The 12608-nt window shown below is 38.3% G+C and overlaps 2 protein-coding genes across 3 annotated transcripts in view; one reads left to right on the top strand and one right to left on the bottom strand.

The window, feature by feature from the left end:
• Window positions 1–5393, bottom strand: part of LOC113651645 (NACHT, LRR and PYD domains-containing protein 3-like) — an 11508-nt gene extending 6115 nt beyond the window's left edge. The window contains exons 1-5 of the mRNA XM_047813439.1: window positions 5277–5393; window positions 5184–5185; window positions 4804–4852; window positions 4316–4520; window positions 2262–4032 (exon numbers count right to left, since the gene is read on the bottom strand). Of these exons, the coding sequence (XP_047669395.1) occupies window positions 2262–4032; window positions 4316–4520; window positions 4804–4852; window positions 5184–5185; window positions 5277–5393 (2144 nt within the window). The remainder of the gene's footprint in view (window positions 1–2261; window positions 4033–4315; window positions 4521–4803; window positions 4853–5183; window positions 5186–5276) is intronic.
• LOC113651658 overlaps window positions 1–12608 on the top strand; it is a 187773-nt gene that overhangs the window by 70586 nt on the left and 104579 nt on the right. The window lies entirely within an intron of this gene.

Below are 12608 nucleotides of genomic sequence, written 5' to 3'. Positions count from 1 at the left end.
GAATGAACTTCCCCTAGAGGTCCGGAAAGCTGAGTCACTGGCTATTTTCAAGTGGCGGTTGTAGACTTACTTATTCAGGAAACATTTCAACTAGCACTTCTTTCCTTATCTTTTGCATTTAAAAAAAAAAAAAAAAACCTTTGACACTTTTTCATTGTAACTTTGAACAAATGTTTTAAACTCATGGTATCTTAAGTATGTAACCTAGTGAACCAGCATTAATGTATTCAATGTTAGAGATTACAGCACTTATGTATATCGCTCTGGATAAGGGCATCTGCCAAATGCTGTAAATGTAAATGTAAATGTACAAAATCCATGTTTATCAAGGACTCACTTCTTCAGAATTTCATTTAGATCATACATGAGTACAAACATTGGACATTGATCAACCAAAAACAAACAAACAAAGATAATAGAAATTACCAAATAACCAAAATTAAGAAATCACAACAATGGAAAGAATACACACTCCTCAGACATAATGCAAGAAATGTCCCATATGACCTGGCACATCAGTCTCTTCTACAATGATCGCCCATCCTCATTAATCCCATAGCATGAGTTGAGGTACATGAAGTGCAGTACATAAACCAAAATCCTCAATTGAGCAGCAAACAATTAAATTTCTCGATCAGGATTGTCTCTCAGGGCAGAGAAGGAACACAAGGCACTAGTGATGGCCAGTTCGTGAACGAATCGTTCTTTTGAACCAGTTCTTTTTAGTGAACTGGATGAACCGGTTCACCAAATCGGACTGATTCGTTCTAAACAGTTTGCGTCTTGAGTCAGCGCTGATCCACAAGTTACTAAAGTTACTCACTTTCGGTCATGTCTGACAGCCCCTCTGACTCTAAACAAACTAATATCCCGGAGTTACATGTAACTCCTGTACACTGAACTGAGACATGTTGTGCTGAGAGAACTGTGAGCGCGAGCTCCACAGAATCCACAGAAAGTTTCCAAAGAACGAAACCTGACGTCTCTTCAACAGTAACGGTGATAAACCTGACCGACTGTCACGTGCAACCGTCTTTGTGTTCACCGTCTGTTTTTACCTCATCCACCATCTTCTGATGCAGTGAACCAGACAAAAAACTGTCTATAATTCAACCACAACAGATTAACAACAATCACGACCCAAGAACAAGAATGTGATCGCTCATTAACAGTTTGGTGTCTTTGTCGAGCTCCAAGTAGAACAAAACAGGACTTTTTAATAACAGCAGTCACGACACTACGCTCACCTGTGACACATTATTCATGTACACTTTTGTACACTATTGTACACTTGATAAGCAAAGAACTATTTTGTACACTATTGTACACTTGATAAGCAAAGAACAAAGAACCCCATCAAAATAAAAGTCTTCATATAAAAAGTCACATTTAAACTCCATCCTCTACAAACAGGTCAGTGTTAGAGAAAGAAAATCTTCATCACACATCTGAGTTCGCTGCCTAGCTTGTTTCTAACATAATAAGGAGATAAAGCTGAACATTTTCCCACTTCGTCTGTCCAATGTGTCGAGGTCCAAAATGATGATTGATGTTTTATTGACCACGAGCTCAGTCCTTGGTAAAGTTTAGCAGTAGTGCAGACTGAAGGAGACTTTTGTTTTTCCTTCGTATTGGGTTAAATTTTTAAAAAGCATTGATGTTTTATTTTTATTAGAAAGAACAATTGAGTAAAAAAGCCATGACAGAGTGAATCTCCCCACAACACTGTGTCACACACAAAAAAAGATGAGGAACTTCAACATAAAGAGATACTTGAAGGACATTAGAGTGTTTTAATATTTACTTTTTATATTTTCTATCCATATTGATCCCATTTTGTCAGTCTGATGTTTTTCTCATCTGTGAGAGTTTTGTTAAATGTCACTTTCAATATAAACAGAACAGAAAAAGTCTTTCACTGGTGTTTAGTTCAGAAATGTCTTTAGTTCTTAAATGCATGCAGTTATTTTGTAGAGATATGTTTACATACATTTTAGAGAACACTTAATTTTTCATGATTCATATATAAAAGCTATAAAATGCATCATATGATGTTATAAGATTTTGTCCATGTGGCCCAGCCCTCAGTTCAGACATAACATGTTAGTGTAAAAAGTGACACAATCTTCTGTAAAAGTACCAGAGGTTTGTTGAAAGATGATTAGAGGAACTATTAACACACATTAATCCAAACAGTGCAGTTCAGTGTTACATTAAAATAATAAACCATGCAGTAATACATTTATAAAAAAAATACTCACAAAGCTTTTCTGGAGGCTTTGACTACTGGCAGCAGCCTCAGAAGACATTCATGTGATCGATTATATTTCCTCAATTCAAACACATCCAGCTCCTGTTCTGAGGTCAGTAACACAAACACCAGAGCTGACCACTGAGCAGGAGAGAGACTGGTTCCTCTGAGACATCTGTAATCTCCTCTGTTCAGGTAAGTTTGTACTTCCTGCACTAGAGAATGATCATTCAGTTCATTCAGACAATGGAACAGATTGATGGATTTCTCTGGAGATGGATTCTCCCTGATCTTCTCCTTGATGTACTCCACTATTTCCTGTTTGCTGTGAGATCTGCTTCCTGTCTGTGGCATTAAGTCTCGTAAAAGAGTTTGATTGGTCTCTGAGAGACCCAGAAGGAAGCGGAGGAACAGGTCCAGGTGTCCATTCTCATTCTGTAAGGCCTTGTCCACTGCACTCCTGAGGAGATCAGACATGTTTGGATTTCTGATTAAACTTTTATGATCTTTCTTAACTAACACATTTCTCTTTTTTGAGATGAAATACAGAAATGTGTATAAAGCAGCCAGAAACTCCTGAACACTCAGATGTACGAAGCTGAACACCTTCCCCAGGTGAAGCCCAGACTCCTCTCTGAAGATCTGGGTACACACTCCTGAGTACACTGACACTTCTCTGACATCAATGCCACACTCTCTCAGGTCTTCCTCATAGAAGATCAGGTTTCCTTTCTCCAGCTGGTGGAAAGCCAGTTTTCCCAGTGCCATGATAATCTCTCTGGTCTGCTGAGGAACAGGGTCACATTTCTGATGGTACTTTTGGTCCTTGTGTTTGATCTGAAAGATCAGGAAGTGTGTGAACATTTGAGTCAGAGTCTTGGGGATCTCTCCACCCTCTGCTTCACCCAACATTCTCTCTAGAACAGTGGCTGAGATCCAGCAGAAGACTGGGATGTGGCACATGATGTAGAGGCTCCTTGAAGACTTCAGGTGTGTGATGATTTTATTGGCCAGGCTCTGGTCACTGATCCTCTTCCTGAAGTACTCCTCCTTCTGAGGATCACTGAAGCCTCGTACCTCTGTTACCTGGTCTACACACTCAGGAGGGATCTGATTGGCTGCTCCTGGTCTTGTGGTTATCCAGAGGAGAGCAGAGGGAAGCAGATTCCCCTTGATGAGGTTCGTCAGCAGCACATCCACTGAGGCTGACTCTGTCACATCACACAATCTCTCATTCTTCTGGAAATTTAGAGGAAGTCGACACTCATCCAGACCATCAAAGATCAACACCACTTTGTAGGAGTCACAGTCTATTGATTCTAGTTTTCTTATTTCTGGGAAAAAGTGATGAAGAAGTTCCATCAGACTGAGATTTTGCTGCTTCATCAGATTCAGCTCTCTAAAGGGAAGTGGAAACATGAAGAAGACGTCCTCATTTACTTCTCCTTCAGCCCAGTCCAGGATGAACTTCTGCACAGAGACTGTTTTTCCAATTCCAGCAACTCCTTTAGTCAGCACAGTTCTGATGGACTTGTCTTTAAAGATCTCATTACATTTGATGGGTTTCTCCTGTGTTGCTGGTCTCCTGGACGCTGCCTCAATCTGTCTCACCTCATGTTCATTATTGATGTCTCCACTCCAACCCTCTGTGATGTAGAGCTCAGTGTAGATCTCATTCAGAAGTGCTGAGCTTCCATGCTGTGAGATTCCTTCATTAATTCTTTTAAACTTCTCTCTCAGATTGGACTTCAATATTGGCCGATACACAGAACCTACAGACTCTAATAAACAAAGTAATAACATTTTTTAATGCAGAATCAGTAAGAACAATCTAAAATGTACATTTATTTCAGTTCTTGATGTTCATTTGTGATTGATGTATTAAATATTACTGAAGGAACCATTGTACAGAGTAACCAAAAGCTGGACCATGAACAGAACAGAAAAGCAGCAGATTTACAAAATACTAAAATTAAATATAAAACTAAAAGTGTTCATATCTAAAACTATTTCCTCTCTCTAAAGTGAAGCTGATGGAATAAAGTCATGACTCAGAGCTCTTACTGATGTGCAGTGTGTTAGCGAGATCTGTGTGGTTCATGTTCTTCAGGACGTGCAGTGTGATCTTCAGCGCTCCGTCTCTGACACTGTGCAGATCCTCCTCATCCTCCACCTCCCTCTCAGTGCATGCTGGGTAATCTGGACTCAGGAGCTTCCTAAACCTCTTCAGCTCATTCTTTATCAGAGTGATGACTTTGTGTTCCAGCTCCTGGATAGAAACACACAGGAACAGATCTAAATATTATCATGTTACAGTGAGAGAGACTTTTATTTTATCACAAGAAGAAAAGTCTCTTTTTATTCTCACATTTAAAACTCATACAACTGATTACCCTTAAAGCTGCTGCACATCAAGACATGACAAGGGATCACAACACACACATTACACGCTTTAAACACAACACAAACATTACACACTTTAAACACAACACACACATTACACACTTTAAACACAACACACACATTACACACTTTAAAAACAACACACAAACCTTGAATATAGAGTCCAGCTGATTTGTGCTGATGTTTGATTTTTGTGGTCTGTGAACAAACAAAACCCATCATGTAATATGGACTATATGTATTTATAGCTGCACAAATCACACACTAATAAATACACACACAGATATTTAACACTATCCTCTTAATACACCGATTTCAGGATTTCCTAACTGACACCAACATGTTTAGAAACAAATGTTTGAATAAATGAATAAAATCTTTATATTGTCATTAATGTCCCAGGTGTAAATGTTCTTCTGTAGCACCACAGACCCTCCAGCTCAGGGACTGCAGACTGAACTGACCTCTTAAAGCACTTTTCCTCACTGCCAGTCCGAGAGCTGCAGCACTGCACAGTTTAGTGTTTTACTGCTTCAACACCTGATAAAGCTCATGAAGGGCTTCATAATGAGACGAGTGAGTTTGATCAGGTGGAACACTGCTGTAAAACACCTCACTATACTGACCTCACATCAGTAGAACTGTCTCTGTCTCTGAAGTTAAATAGACGTCCCATTGACTCGTCACTCTTCATGGACACACAGCTGGGTTCTGGTGAGTCTGATCTCTTTCCCTCCATCATTCTGAAATATCAGCAATAATTAATACTCAGCACTGTTAAACAATGTGTTCATCATTAAACACCAATAATTCCACCTTTTAAATTCAGATCCAGTCTGTACACTTATTCAAACAGGAGACAGGCTTCATAAGTCAGGAATTACACTGATATCAGGAGTCCCAATCACAGCTCTGACTCAGCTGGGTCTTAAAGCCTGTAGAGTTCACTGACACAAAGCTCTGCTGCTCTTATGCTCCACATTACACCGTCCTTTTTACTCTTCTCTCAGTGAATGATTTGTCTAAACTGTTCTTAGATCAGATCAGTGATATATTCACTGCTATTAAACACCTTAAAGTTAACTTCCTGTGTTAACTAGTGAGTGTTTAGAGATACAGATGTGTTCCCATGAGACGGTGTGTATTTATTGCTGGTGAATGTAAAAGTAAGTCACCTCTCGTCTTTCTTTAAGTCCTGTTTTCCAGACACACTCATGTTGGAGGTCATGTCTCCTTCTCCAGATTACAGAAGGACACACGCTTACTTCACTCCAACATCGGTGTGTTAAATTAAACCCTGAATCAGCACAGAGTTCACTTTCAGGAAATAGTCACGATATCAAGTTAATAAACAACCTGTGTACATTAAAGCTTCAGTACAAACCCACAAAACTCTTCTGTATCTAGTGTCACTTCAGTGTGTTTATATATTAGAGCTTTAGATACTCACTGTGTTTTTACTCCTCAAATCTTTTAGTTTTCACTCCACACAAAATGGAGCTGCTGATTTTCACTCTTTCTGACACTGGTCTAACTGGTTTGTCTGGTTTATGCTGACGTGTGTGTGTGTGCTTGTGTGTGTGTGTGTCAGGAAATGGACTGAGCCAGATGAGTCTAAAAGTGCAGAGGGGCAGCAAACATGAATGTTAAAGTCACCACAGATTAGAATGTTGTCAAACTTTGCTAGAAACAGTCAGAAACTCTGAAAACTCAATTAAAAATCCTTATTTAATTTGGGCGGCCGGTAGATTACTGCACATAAAACCGGACAGGGTAGTGTAAGCACACATACGTGTAACTCGAAGCTAGAATACCCTCTAGTGGACAACTTCAGGCACTTCAGGGACTGTCTATGTATGGTGGCTATCCCCCCACCCCTACCTGTTTGCTGCGGCATGTTCAGGTAAAGGTAACCAGAGGGGAGGATTTCCTAAAAGGCGCTGACGTCACCTGGGGGAAGCCAAGTTACAGTGAGGAAAAACAGATCCAGATTGTGAGACATGACATCACTGAGGACAAATGTTTTATTATTGAACGATCTGGTGTTACAAAGTGCCATGCGGAACGTGGACAAGTTGACAGCCGACGATGTCACACAAGGAATTAGACGGAGGTTTCCTTGGACACAACCCCGGGTGGATGTTTCAGCGGGGCGAGGACACGGAATCGGAACGCCAGTGTTGGAGCCAACCAGCCGAAGCCATTCCCGCGATCTTCTAGCATTGTCAACAGTGGCGGTGATGGTTTAAAGGACTGGGTATTTAAGAGGCGATTAGTTGTACAATGCAGTTCCATCAGCATGGTGCGATCATACACAGTTAACGATGAGACGGTAGCAAAAACAAACAGAGGAGCAAGTGGCAGGCCAAACACAGCGGCGCCATCTTGTCTTTCAATTGAACATTTCTGTTACTTTCATGGAAGACTAACACTAGGTTTACTGGATTTTTTATTTTATTGTGCGGGTCCCGAGGTGTGATTCCCCCCTGTTGAGATTTTCACAGTTCTTCAGCCCTGCTTTTGTTGTGCAAACGCTCCATCACCTGTGAGGCCTGGCTCATTTGCATTTGTTCACTCAGAGTAGCTCAGATCCAAAGCAGGCCAAAACTCTGTCGGTGACAGAAACCTTCACGGCCTATCTATACAAAATAGTCTGTTTAATTTATATAAAAAAATTGTTTGCTAAGGTTTGTCATTGCCATAGTACATATCATATTTATACAACCCTTGTGCAGACCTGGGGTCTATTTGACTCATCTGTAAAGTTTAGTGCCATAACTTGGGTTTCCTTCCACATATTTGCCTGAAATTTACCAGGATTGTTCCAAATTATGAACTTTGCAAGTAAAATTAATCTTGTCCTCCCGGGTCAATTTGACCCGGCCACATTTAGTGGGGCAATAACACGTTTGCCCTTTTCAGCGCAATGAACATACATACAGACACAAAAATGCACACATAAAATGTCCACTAACACACACCACAGACACACACACACAAATTGGGCATTGCATTTCATTATGCCTTTTGATACACGTTTAATGTGTCATAACTTGGGTTTCCTTCCACATATTTGAATGAAATTTACCAGGATTGTTCCAAATTATGAACTTTGCATGTAAAATTAATTTAGTCTATTTTCGTTGAACTATGTGCTCGTAAAATAAATACATTCCTCCTCAAGTACTCCCGGGTCAATTTGACCCGGCCACATTTAGTGGGGCAATAGGTCACACTTTTGCCCTTTTCAGCGCACAAAAACAAGATAATGGATGTAAAACAATATTCTGCAACAATTATTGTGCAATTATAAATTGTGCGCTGCTGGACGGACATGTTTATAAGGTACTTCGAAGGCACCACTGTTTTGACATGTGTAGCCTATTTCAACACTTACATGATAAAAAGGTTAAATAAATGCATGTTTTCAAAGTCACTGAGTAATCGTGTTAAATACTTGTGATCATGATTTTTACCAAAGTAATTGAGCAGCCCAACATTTAGATGTGAAAATTACAATTTCTTCCTTGATTGTACTACATGATTAAACATCACAACTAAAAGTAACATTTATGGACCCATCTAGGATTGTACGGTTGCATGCAAAAGTATTTTTGATATTTTTCTATAAAATAACAACTGAGTGAACCACCATCACCAGATGTAATATGTGAAACTGTAATGTTTTCACTGACTGCTGCTTATACCGTAGGTTAACAGCCTTTACAGAGCCCTGGTGGGAGAATCCATATCCCATCCATATCCCATAGCCCAACACCTTAACCACTGAGCTACCCATCACATTTTAGGCATCACCACTTCAAATAAAGAAGTTTGGTAGATGTTCGCCCACAATTAGATGATGGGACCAGATGCCCAGCATGTCCAAAAGGTTGGTTCTAGCTCTAGCGTGGTTCTTTTTTGATTATACAAAATTATCTGATTTGCAGATATCAATTCAATGCCATCAGGTCATGGAAAATGCAATTATGGTTAAAGTATTATACTAAAACAGTAACAGCATTGATGTATAAACCTGGTACAGATACAAAACCAGGATTACTATAACTGTTTGTTTTCTAGGCAGATGGAGATATGATAGTGACATTGGATGCCAACTTTGGCCTTGTCAGGAAGCAAAGCTCAGGGACGAGTGCGGTTGAGCCATTACATGGAACCTGCATGTTTGTTGATGAAAAGGATGTAGAGGACTACCTGCTATCACATCTTTCACAGTACATTCTGAGTGCCCTTATTGAGTATTTAGGTTCGGTCATAAAAATTCTGCCCACATAAAAAAGTACTAAAGTAATTTATAGTAGATACCCACAGTATAGTGAATTGTAGTATACAGCATATAGTATTTAAAACTTTGTTAATAAATGTTACAGCATACTGTAGAGTAATAACTACACACTAAAAACATGTGTTAAAACAGCACACTAAATGCATCTCTGTGTTATTATTGGAACACCACATTGTGTTACTTGGGTTGTCACTGATTAATTTTAACACACAATGTGAAATTACCTAATCATTCCAAAACAATCCTTACAATGAGCATAGCCAGTTTTTTTAACTCATGATGGGTTTCTGGTCTCAATTTTTTTGTATTACTTTCACTTCATAAATATATATTTCTGTCATGACGGTTCTTTTCATAACATTAAATGTGGTAATAGAGATTTGCTTCAACTTTGTCTGTATGATGGAGGAAAATCACTTTGATAAGGCAGATACATATAATATCATCCTCATCGTCGTTCATAGCAACCATTATATTTAAAGTTTAAAAATTTAATTGTACTGTTCAACTGTATATCTAAGTATCACTACTGCTCTGACAAACTTTTCGATATCCATTTTGCCAAATGCCTCTCAGTGACAGCAGGACTGCGAAAAAGAAGTGAAAGTTATGTGAAGTATCTAATCATAACATGAAATTGAACTGTGACTCACTGTATTGAAAAGTATTGTGAGATCCTTGCCAACACCCAACCCTACTGAACCATTGATAAAAGATGAAACATTAGGCTACTTATCATTTACAACCTGCAGACTAAATTCAGTACAATAGATATTAATTGGTCCCCACATGTCCCAGGTAAAGGGGACCACACTTATGATGCCAACAAATGACGACAATAAGTAAAAATTTGAGTGAATGAAAAATCAGTTTTATTCTGATAAGTGTAATCGGTACAAAATATTTGCAAGGAAAAGAATAAATGGTACTTAATACATTAAATAAAAAAACGTGTGTGTGTGTGTTTGTACGGATGGGGTCATGAACAAAGTAAAAACAACTCAAACAAGTTCAAACATACATCTTGTGTAACTAGCATGTTTCCTATTTGATGCAGCGCTTCAGAGTGTTTGCATGGTGTCTTGACACCGGCATGTAAGACATGTTTTTTTTTAAAACCACATGCAGTGTGTGACCATGACTGGCACACGGTGCACTATGACCATGAATGCCACTTCTTTGAAGCATTCTTCTTCCTGTCATTGAAATGGACTTGGCAGACAGCACAGATTGTCTCCATCTATCAAATAAAAAAGTTAGTTGAAATTATACTCATGATCATATTTAAAGTAACATTTCAGAAAGCTGCATTAGTGTAACCCTGAAACAAGGAAAACTCTGGGTTTCCATTTCAGGAATTTATGTAAATCAAACCTGTTTCAGAAGTGTAATTCAATTTTCAAAACTCTCACCACCACTTTGTTCTTCAGCTCTACTTCACATTGATGAAGGTTTATGAGTTATTACTAACTGTAATGCCATAACTCATACAGTCGTAGTCCTAAATGAAAGAATCGGAGGCTGATTTGTCACAATGGGTCACTGTCTAGTGGATTGTTTCCCTGTTAAAATGTTGTGGTCTATGGTTCTGTTCCAATATCTGTTCTTGTTAAAGTAGTGTAATCTGTTGAAACTACCTGTTTTTATCTATGTTCCTGCCTCCAAACCAAGTCTACTTGGCCTGGTCTACTACGAGGAAGAGCTTATTATTCTCAATGGGATGTAAAAATCACTACAATTTGTGAAGATACCTTCATCTGCAGTCATCACGATGGCTACAGTAGTGGCTGTTTCTGAGGACTGTTCTTCCAGCTCTGTACCTAAAGAACATGAAACACAACAAAAATGACTTTCTTAATACAAATTCTGAATTTACAACAGCCAATTCAAAGTGTTAAATTATCCAATCCAGTAGCAAAGAAATAGTGTGTGTGGAAAGAAAACACAATCAGACACAATCACCTAAGGCCTCTAGATTAGGAATTGTAAGACTTAATGTACCTCTCTGGGCCATCTTCAAACACCTAAAACATAAACAGAGAGAAACTTGCACTGGATAGAGTTATGAACGGCCCTCTCTCTAAACGGCTTGGCCCAAAACATCATTTTGGATCGTTCAACATAGACCTAGAGCATGTATGTAATAAGACCAACTTACCAAAGATGATCTTGTACTTTTGGTCAACCCCGTTGGAAACTGATGCTGTAAAACAAGACCAAGAAGTTAGGTAAAGGTACTGTATAAGTACCGTATAAATATAAAGGAATTTTCCGTATTTCTGTTTTACAGCCGTTTTATGCGTATTGTTAATAATGCATTAAATTGTGCGTGCAATAACCCCTGAAGAGTCAGCAAGGCAGCCTTTACATGAGGTCATCATGCAAGCGTTTGCCATCAAGTTCCTACTTTTCTCACGCTTCTGTGACTAAAAGCTGATTAAAAGCTGTAATCTTTGCCTCTCTATCACCATCTCTGTTTGAAACCTAAAATTACAACTTGCTTGCAGGGTTATTTTCTACACATGGATGATAAGTTTAACTTCTGAACAGCTGCTGTCAGAATGAGATACAAGTGCTCAACTATTCCAGCATCCACACACGTTATTTAGTAGACAAATCTCTTTCAAATGGATATTTTCCACCAAATTTATCACATTAAATCTCCAGTTTGTGTTTATTTTAGATTCATATGAAGTCACCATGCTGGTGATTACTGGTTCTTTTAGTTAGGCATACATGTCATGAAACTTTAAAACACATTTTCTGTTCTGACATGTAAAACATACTAGTAACTGTTTCATTCTGTTCTATTTTATCAAACTCTACAGAATGGACGATTAAAGCAGTATCATTGCATACTTTATTGATCACATGTGCATAACAACATTACACGTGCCAGAACCTAGTTCTCTGTCTGTGCGTCACTCAAACCTGTCCCCTTGGGAACATAACAGGAAAACTAACAATCCACTTGTTACAGTAACATTAATGCTCACGCATGTAACGTTAAATAAACACCATTTACAAACACTAATAACGGCTAATAACGTAATATATATCGTTCACCATTTCAACACGGTTCTTATTTAATACCAGGCCACAGGCACGTAAAACATGCTTATAAAGTTAATGTTCACGTACGTAAAGGGCAAATAACGTCATATATAACGCAAACACCATTACTTTCTGTGGTAAATTAAACTTCTACAATAACTTTCTGTGGTACATTTAGCTTTAACGTTAACTTTCTGTGGTAAATGTAGCTTTTACAATAACTTTCTGTGGTAAATTTAGCTTTAAAGTAACATTCTGTGGTAAATTAAGCTTCTACAATAACTTTCTGTGGTTCATTTAGCTTTAACAGTAACTTTCTGTAGTAAATTTAGCTTTAACAATAAATTTCTGTGGTAAATTAAGCTTCTACAATAACTTTCTGTGGTAAATTTAGCTTTAACAATAACCATCCGTGGTACATTTAGCTTTAGCAATAAACTGTGGTACATTTAGCTTTAGCAATTACTTTCTGTGGTAAATTTAGCTATAACGTTAACTTTCTGTGGTAAATTAAGCTTCTACAATAACTTTCTGTGGTACATTTAACTTTAACAGTAACTTTCTGTGTTAAATTTAGCTTTAACAATAACATTC

The sequence above is a fragment of the Tachysurus fulvidraco genome, chromosome 1 (assembly GCF_022655615.1).
Source record: "Tachysurus fulvidraco isolate hzauxx_2018 chromosome 1, HZAU_PFXX_2.0, whole genome shotgun sequence".
Classification (NCBI taxonomy): Eukaryota; Metazoa; Chordata; class Actinopteri; order Siluriformes; family Bagridae; genus Tachysurus; species Tachysurus fulvidraco.
This window is presented reverse-complemented; position numbering and strand designations above follow the sequence as displayed.